A 9459-nucleotide genomic window follows, 5' to 3' on the forward strand; every position below is an offset into this window, starting at 1 on the left:
AATCGTTGTATCCTGGGAAACAGACGGCCCTAGTAAGCCTCGAAGCATAGCCGAAGGTGGGACGAATCTGTTTTAAGGAAACTACGACTCTCGCAGGCCTCGGTCAGCTCGCCCCTGTCTCTTCGTCCGCTCGACTGGCCTCTCCACTCGTTCGGTCGGTCTCTTCGTCCGCCCGACCGACTTCTCTGACCGCTCGGCACGTCGCTTCACCCGAACGCCCGACCTGTTGCTTTGCTTGGCCTACTTGCCTCTCGTCAGGCCTGTCTGCTACCTGTCTCTCGCTAGGTCTGTCTAGTCGCCCAATCTGTCTCTCGCCAGGCCTGTCTGCCCGCCCGACCGTACTGCTCGGTCGCCCTTATTTTTCAACGAAAAAGTAATTCGTTGCAAATTTCCAACGAAAATAAAATTCATTACAAATTTCCAATAGATTAAATTTTTCATTGGAAATTTCCAACGAAAAAGTAATTCGTTGTAAAGTTTCAACTAATTTTATTTTTGTTGGAAATTTCCAACGAATTGAAATTTTCATTGAAAATTTCAACGAAAAAGTACTTTGTTAGAAATTTCCAACGAATTTTATTTTCGTTGGAAATTTGGGACCAATTTTTGGTTCATCTCAAATTTTCTATATCGGTGTTTCCAACGAATATTTAGTTTCGTTGGAAAATTTACAACGAATATGATAAATTTGTAACAAATTTTAGAACGAATGTGATATTTGTTGCAAAATTTGCAACGAATTTTTGATTTTTCGTTGCAAATTTTTGGGACAGGATATTTTCAACGAATTTTTTCGTCGTAAATCCAATTTCCAACGATTTTTTTTTTAATTTGTCCCTAATTAACAATATTTTTTAGTGAATTAAGCTAATTATTCTATAAACTCAAAAAAAAAAAAAAAAAAAAAAAAAAGTAAATTTCTTAAGAACTAAGCATAGTGCGAGTAATAATCCAATCTATGTGACAAAAAAAAAAAACAATTCGCTCACCCTCACAACCCGTCCCTAGGCCAACACGGAGGAGGTAAATCACGGGTGACTACTAAGCCATTAGTGTAAATGGCCAAAACATGAAGGAGGTTATGCTTGATCACGCCGAGTTTCGACCCCAAAACCTTATGTGATAACACTCTATGTCTTAATCATCACACCACCCTGAGGAGATAATAATAATCCAATCTAATTCCTTAAGAACCAAATACTTCCACCATTAAATGTTGTGGTACCATTACCATACAACATGTTGTCGTATGGTGGTTGAGAATAACTAAAGTCATGTGCCAGTCTTCCACAATACTACTCAGAGAACAACTCCAATGTCGAATCTACCGAATAGATGTTTTTGTCGATCCTCTTTTGTATTATTACATCATGTTTAAGGGCTCCCATTTAAATGCTTACTCCACTATGACTCCAACATACCATCATGCCAGAAAGGATTTGTTAGGTTTCATATGTAGGACCTTTATAGTCATTCAATTTGATTGGAGCAAATTTGGACCGTTGATACTTTGCTCTTTGTTAATTAAGTAGTAGAGTCAAGATTTAATCTCGAAAAATTGAATAGTCATGAATGTGCTAGTTAGAGAAAATCTTATAGAGTAGTCATTCTTTGTAGGGCAAAAATCAAAAGGCACCTCAAATTATGCAAAATATCAAAAGAGTACCTCTGTCTCAGACAAAAAAAATGCCAAAAGGATCTCCAATAACGATTTTATTCAGTATTACGGTAGTATTGTAGTAACTACTCAATAGTTATTATAATATGAAAAATTGACTATTTAACTTTAATTGAAGTTACTATACATAAAATACTATTATATCAAAATTAACAACTTAACCAAAATTACTTAAATTTCATCGAAATTATTTTAAGTTGGTTAAAAGCACTTTAAAATTATTGTAATTAAATTCTAAAATTTAAACGTTATATTTTAAACTCTGAATACTATTATATCAAAATATTTTTTACGTAATTTTTAAAATTATATTAAATATATCAAAATTACTTTAAAATAATTATAACAGTTACCTAGCTATTTAGTAACTATTATAATATTATAATAGTATTATATTAAATATTACAAATTATAATAACTAGTTTGTAGCTATTACAATAAGGTTAAAAAGTAAATAACATCATTATAACAGTTAGAGAATAGTTATTATAAATTATAGTAATTACTTTATAATAGCTACAAGTTATATTGAGCTGAAAATAAGGATATTCTTAGGTTAAAATATATGATAGGACATCTTTTGACTTTTTTTAATTATATAATTTGCAGGGTCCTTTTCATTAAATTGTCCTATTCTTAAAAATTGTTTAAAGTTATGAGTGTATTGCGTTAAATATTAATAAAATAACAATTTAAAAAATATATTTTAGGAATTATGGAAATATTAATTAGATTTAAAAATTATGTCTATGTAATTAACAAAATATAGTTAAAAACCGATTTGACATCGACATTATAAATTTTGAAAAAAAATAAAATAATCGCTATAATTTGGTACGGACTACTATATAGGTACCGTTTCGATACGTTGGGAGTTGCAAGTTTGCGGAATAGAAGAAAGATCGAGGAGCCATGGGGGAAAACAAGTTGGTGCTCCTTCCCTCGCCCGCCGTGGGCCACATCATAACCATGGTGGAGATGGGCAAACTGCTATTTCGTCGCCACTCCGACACCTCCGCTGCCCACTTCTCCATCACCATCCTCCTCCCTGGCCCCGCTTCCGCCCCTGCCGTCGACGCCTGCATCAACTCCGTCGAGGCGTCCGGCCTCGACATCGAATTTCGGCGGCTTCCGCGCGTCGATCCACCCACCGATAACGACGGCCCAGAGGACTTCACGTCCCTCCTCATGCAGAAGCTCATGCCCCACGTGAAATACGCCGTCGCCGACATACAGCGTCTCTCCGCCGCCCCCGTGGCGGCGCTGATCGTTGATTTTTATGCCACCGGGGCGCTAGATTTCACCCGAGAGCTCGGCGTGCCTTGCTACGTATACTTCACCACCAGTGCTGCCTTCCTTGCGCTCATGCTTTATTTACCAACTCTTCACGAGAATTTCCCCATGGAGTTCGAGGAAATGGAGGAAGCGGTGCATATACCGGGCGTGTGCCCCATTCTGCCGCTTTCGATGCCGGCACCGTTCATGAGCAAGAAGAGCGGGAGATACACCTGCTTTGTGCACCACGGCCGGCGCTTCTGCGAGCTCGACGGCATCATCATCAACACCTTCGCCGAGCTCCAGCCTGAGACATTGCGGGCCGTGGAAAAGGGGCTCTGCGTGCCAGGCCGCTGGATGCCGCCGGTGTTCCCAGTGGGCACCGTGCTCGCGAGCCACGTGGACGGCGGCGGCGCTTCGAATGGTCGACTACGGCGACACGAGTGCCTGGCGTGGCTTGACGAGCAGCCGGCAGGGTCGGTGGTATTCCTCTGCTTCGGGAGCAGAGGAAGCTTCGAGGCAGTGCAGGTTGCGGAGATGGCGAAGGGGCTAGAGCGGAGCGGGCACCGGTTCCTATGGGCGCTGCGCGTGGCGAGTCTGAAGGAGGCGGAACTTGTGATGCGGCAGCCTGAAGAGCCGTCGAGGCTGGAGGAGGTGCTTCCGAAGGGGTTCACGGAGAGGACAAAGGGGAGGGGGATGGTGTTGGTGTCGTGGGCGCCACAGGCGGACATACTGGCGCACCTGGCAGTGAGGGGATTTGTGACGCACTGCGGGTGGAATTCATGCCTGGAGAGCTTGTGGTTTGGGGTGCCAATGTTAGGGTGGCCGTTGTACGCTGAGCAGCACCTGAACGCAGTAGTGATGGCGGAGGACATGGGGGTGGCGCTGCGGCTGGAAGTGGAGAGGGAGAAGGGAAACTGGGTGGGGGCGGAGGAGTTGGAGAGAGGAGTGGGGAAGTTGATGGGGGAGGGGGAGGAAGGGAGGAGGGTGAGAGCGAAGGCGAAGGAGATGATGGCGGCCAGTAGGAGGGCCGGGGAGGAAGGTGGTTCTTCCTTCGTTACCATGAAAAAGCTGTTGGTGGAACTACTCACCAAGAGGGCACCATGACATTATGTGATAATGTATTATTAATAAAGAAGCAATTTTCTTCGCTTTGTTCTGTTCTATGTTCTCTTCGTATCAATGTCTTTTCTACCTTTCCTAGCAGCACCTTTTACTTCTCCTTCAGATCTTTTCCCCTCCCTATCTTTTTCCGTTCATTATGCGATTTCTCCCAACCCATTGTCGCCTCCTCCTTCTCGTTCGGTCGTTCCACGCGCCGAGCTCCCCTTCCCTTTCTCCTTATTTACACTTCTTCGCCTCAAATTCCAGCCACAAGTGGCCACAACAATGACCCCCCGCTACTTGTAGCTGGAAGGTTAGGTTTATTTTAATGAGAAGCGATTTAAAAATTCTAGCTCCATTAGTATTTCCTAATTAATTCTGATAGAAAATTTTTATGCAATCACCTCCAAAATTATTGAATCAACTTTCAAATTAATCCATTTAAAGATATGGATATCTGAAATACGGAGGAGATAACACGGAGGAGGTAAATCACGGACGGCTACTAGCTTTTGGAATAGTGACTAGCACATAAGGGAGGCATTTATCTCGGCTTTGCCGACATTCAAACTCCAGACTTATAGGAGGATTAAAGTCAAGATAAAGTGATGGTCAAAGTCACGATGAGAGTCAAAGTCAGGGTGTACGTATCCGAATGAACCACCTCCCGTGAGTCACTTTTTATAGGCAGGGCTTTTAGCATAAGGCCGGTCGGGCTCAATAACTGGTCGTATCTATGGGACTCAATGCCCCACTCATCACTCTTAAGATGTAGAGCTCCCAGCATATAGCCGCCCGCCCCAAAGCCGATCGCGGCTAAGGGGCGCAGTTCCTTACTTCAAATGGGCAAGGCCCCAAGACAAATTCGAACAGACCAAGATCCAGCCAGGGCTAAGGGGTGTAGTTCTCTGCTTCTTATCAACAAGGTTCCCAGCATACAATCAATTGGTCTTAAAGCCGGCCGGACATACGTGACTTACTTCATATGGGAAAGACCCTAGTATAAACCAGGGCGGACCAATAGCCGGTTGGGGCTAAGGTGCACAGTTCCTTACTCCATATGGGCAAGACCCAGCATAAACCCGAGCGGAATAGTCGGACGGGGGCTAAAGTGCGCAGTTCCTTACTTTATATAGGCAATGCCCCAACATAAATCTGGGTGGACCAATAGCCAACTAGGGGCAAGGGGTGCTTTTCCTCACTTCATATGGGAAAGACCCTAGTGCAAACTTGGGTAGACCAAGAGCCAACCGAGGTTAAAGGGCACAGTTTTCCACTTCTCATCAACAAGGTTCCAAGTATATAGTCAGTCAGTCATAGAGCTGGCTAGACATACATGACTCACTTCATATAGACAAGGTCATAGCATAAACTCGGACGGACCAATAGTTGGTAGGGGGCTAAGGTGCATGGTTCCTTACTTCATATGGGCAAGGCCCTAGCATAAATTCAGATGGACCAATAGTCGGCTAAGGGCTTAGGTGCGCGGTTCCTTTATATGGGCAAGACCCCAGCATAAACCCTGGTGGACCTGCTCCATGCCTACCTTCAACTTCGTTCAAGGTCATCCCACATGACATCTGGTATATAGATCATGGCTTTGATATCATTTGTTGTGACCAAAAAGATATTCACATATCTTCATAATGACATGATATTATCCACTTTGGGCCTAGGCTCTTATGACTTTACTCTTGGGCTTTACCCAAAAAATCTCATTCCAATGAAGATATCTTATATTCTTTTAGACCCATGATCTTTCTCAAATCTTTTCAATATGGGACTTTAATTGAATTCCAACAATGTCGATGATATTCCATTAACTAATAATGATCAAAAGGGCATTAATACTCTACTTCATCTTCTTAATTAGAAATTTCCTATTTGAGATCTTAACAATACTCATTTCCTTTTTTACTATTTAGTTTTTCTTGAATTATGAAAGTTGTCTCCTCTCATGGAGCATATACATCATTAGAATTCTCCAATAGGCTAAAATGGATAGTGCTCGCCCCATTTCTACATCGATTGTTGTAGGTAACTTCTCTACACCTTTATCCTCTCCGGTTATGATTGATCTACAGATGTATTGGAGTATTGTTGGAGCCCTATAATATGTTACTATCACATGACTTGACATTACTTTCGTTGTCAATCAGGTTTGTCAATTTATGCATGCTCCCACTGAATATTAGTATCTCAAAGACACTATTATATATAGTTTCTTTTTATATTGACACTTCTTGCGATAGTTACACGTCTATAGTAATGCAGATTGGATTGGATCTCTTAACAATAGACGTTCCACTAGTGGATATGCAATCTTTGTTTGGATGAAATATCATATCATAACATTTTAAAAAGTAATCTATTATATTTATATCAAGCATTGAGATCGAATACAAAGCTATAGTCAATGCAATATCTAAAATCATTTGATTTTAGTCACTCCTTTCGGAACTACATATTTTTATTAGTGTTATATCTAAAATATGACGTGATAATATTGGAGCAATATATCTGATTGTAAATTCAATTTTTCATACTTGCACTGAATATGCAGAAATTAATTTTCATTATATGTGAAAATGTGATAATTATTAGTCTCTTATATTTTAGATTAACTTGCTCACATTTTCACCAAACTATTATAACAATGCTTTAATACACTTACAATCAAATTTAACGTTCTGTTGACAATCAAATTTAACGTTCTATATATTTGTTGAGTTTGTGGAATAATGATGATAAAAATAACGATCAATGATGATTTTCCATAGAGCGATGCCCTTTTTCATAAGAGAGATCATACACCCAACGAGACATTTTACACTCACTAAAAATTGACCCAACGGGTGCAAAATGATAATATATTCTCTTTTATTATGTACTCTGTGAAAGACGTCACATGCTCACGTTTTTATTTCAACTAATTATAGCTAGGGTTGTAAATGAATTGAATGTTTGTAAATAAATTTGGTGTTGGACTTGGTAAGAGATTATTTATGTTCGTTCAATACACACAAGATTAATTAAATAAACAAGAATGAACAACTCGTTAAACTAAACGAACATGCAAGTTTGAACATATATGTATGTAACTCGTTAATATTCGTGAGCAACATTTATGAACAATATTCGTAAACAATATTAATGAAAACGTTAGTGAACAATATTCACGAATCATGTTCATTAATGAAATTCTTATCAATATACTAAATAAACGATTAAAATAAACATACAAGTTTGTATTATCAAGCTTAATAACTAATCAAGCAAGCAAAAGTTTCAAACAATCAAAAATACTTGAATTGAGAATTTAATAATATCTAAACGAGTCAAGTTCAAATCATGCTTGAGCTAAGTTCATGCTCATAAAAAATAAATTAAGTCAAGTCTAAATAATTATTTCAATGATTTAGTTCATTTTAAGCTAGACTTTACTTAGCTCAGTTATCTTATCAAACAAACTTGAATACTTCAAAATTTGACTCGACTTGACTTATTTACAACCCTAATTACAGCATGCTAATTAAGCAACGACGATGAAATCCTTGGCAATGTACACATTTTCTTTTACCTCTAGAATATTAATGATCTTCTTAATTATTTCACTGCGTATTTTATCATTATATTAGACTCATCTCATTGAGATAGAATGATCACTAGTGGTAAAAAAATATATAGAAAAATGATTCAATTGAAACTACTGAGTACTTTTATAAGATTTCCACCTAAAAGAGGCTCAACATGAGCCTTCAATTGCAGCTCCTTTGACACAGGAAGAAACAGAGTCAATAGCTCCTGGGTCACTGTGTAAGATGCTTTTGAAATTAATCAGATATTTATGGATTGATTTTTAGATGTGGCGTGTGATAGATTAATTTTGTTTTTCCTTATTTACCCTAGTATTGGTCAGAGATGTTCGTGGAGTTAGACTAATCACATTAATCGGTTTAAAGTGCTTGATACTAGAATTAAAAAAATAATAACAGATAGAGTCAGCGCAGGGTTTAGGAAAGTTTAATTAATCTTTAGGCCTCGATGAAATTGATGTAGAATTCTTTCTTTATTTTTGGCATCTATCGAATCCTTTTATTAAGAGAACTAGAGAAGCTACCAACTCAAAGAACTAGTAAAAAAAGTGCTTCAAATCCAAGTGACTACAACCAAAATAGCACTTGAAACAATCAGTATAAAATTGATCTCTAGAGTACTATCCAAAAGACTACAAGAATGCCCAGTGTTACGGTGAAGCAGTTAGCCATTCTAAGAGGTTAATCAGGTATTTAGGGTTCGAATCCCAATTGCCACGAGCTGTAGAAATTTTTCTCTAGTGGAACAATAAATCTAAGAACGTTGGTTGCTTGGATAGACCGGATAGACCTCCTGATAATAATATCCCACCAATCCACGATCCGTAATTTACAAATTCAAGATCCAATGATCCATTAAGGTTTGAAAAGTAGAATTCTCTATAAATAGCATAGTTACGTATGGTATACAAGAGAGTCTAAATCTAACTCTAATTTTCTTCTTCTAATTGTTATTACTTTATTCCTTTTACAGTGGGACAACCTCAAAGCCTTCTGACGCATATTAATCCATACAGTAATTAAGCTTCGTCAGTCATGTTGCGGCAGACCATCAGTGACTATCAAGTTTAATTACTAGAGTGGGGTGGTAAATGCCTTAAATCAAGTTTGGACTTGGATATGAGGTCTCTAATTGAATCATGCCTTTATGGTGAGAAATCTAGAAAGTTAGACGAAAAAGGCTTTGATGTTGGGATCTGGTTGGCCTCGCTGCAGAAAATTAAATTGTTTTTTATGATGTAGACCGGGAAAGTCTAAATTAAATGGTCACGCATGGAGATTCCAACCTGCAAACTTTGGTTGGTGAGAATTGGAGAAGAAAAATGAAGAACTCGGGTCAAAAACAGTTGGAAGTAGCTTAAAAATTTAGCATCTATGACTTGGTGGAGCTCCTAGGCAGGGATGACTCTGAATGCTCCAAACTAAATAACTAGCTAGCTTCAATAACTCTTTGCTATCATTAGCTAGCTCTCCTTTCTTCTTTTCACCTTTATCATGGCTGTTTAGTTGTTCTTAGTTGATACTTTCGCTTGCAGAAATCCATAGTTTCTACCTTTTAAGTAGGGGCCCATCTAATTAAACTACTAGTAAGAGCCATGCGTCGATCTCTCCTATATATATATTCATAGTTTCTACATTTGTTTAAATTGAATATTAAGGATAATGAAACTTATCACATGCCCATGTTTATCTCATTATTTTGCTTCATTTATCAACTTGGTTTAAGAAATGAAACTATTGGGCGTTCATTCTTATCACCCTAAAACTTGTATTTCGTTCAAAAGAAAAAAAAAATCAAATAACATA

The 9459-nt window shown here is 38.7% G+C and overlaps 1 protein-coding gene across 1 annotated transcript; it reads left to right on the forward strand.

Moving 5' to 3' along the window:
* Nucleotides 1-2552: 2552 nt before the first annotated feature.
* LOC122055111 (anthocyanidin 3-O-glucosyltransferase 2-like) lies at nucleotides 2553-4060 on the forward strand. Its single transcript, XM_042616500.1, has one exon. It carries the CDS (start codon nucleotides 2591-2593, stop codon nucleotides 4058-4060), a length of 1470 nt encoding a protein of 489 aa, XP_042472434.1. The 5' UTR covers nucleotides 2553-2590.
* Nucleotides 4061-9459: the final 5399 nt, after the last annotated feature.

This window comes from Zingiber officinale, chromosome 3B, assembly GCF_018446385.1.
Source record: "Zingiber officinale cultivar Zhangliang chromosome 3B, Zo_v1.1, whole genome shotgun sequence".
In the NCBI taxonomy this organism is placed as follows: Eukaryota; Viridiplantae; Streptophyta; class Magnoliopsida; order Zingiberales; family Zingiberaceae; genus Zingiber; species Zingiber officinale.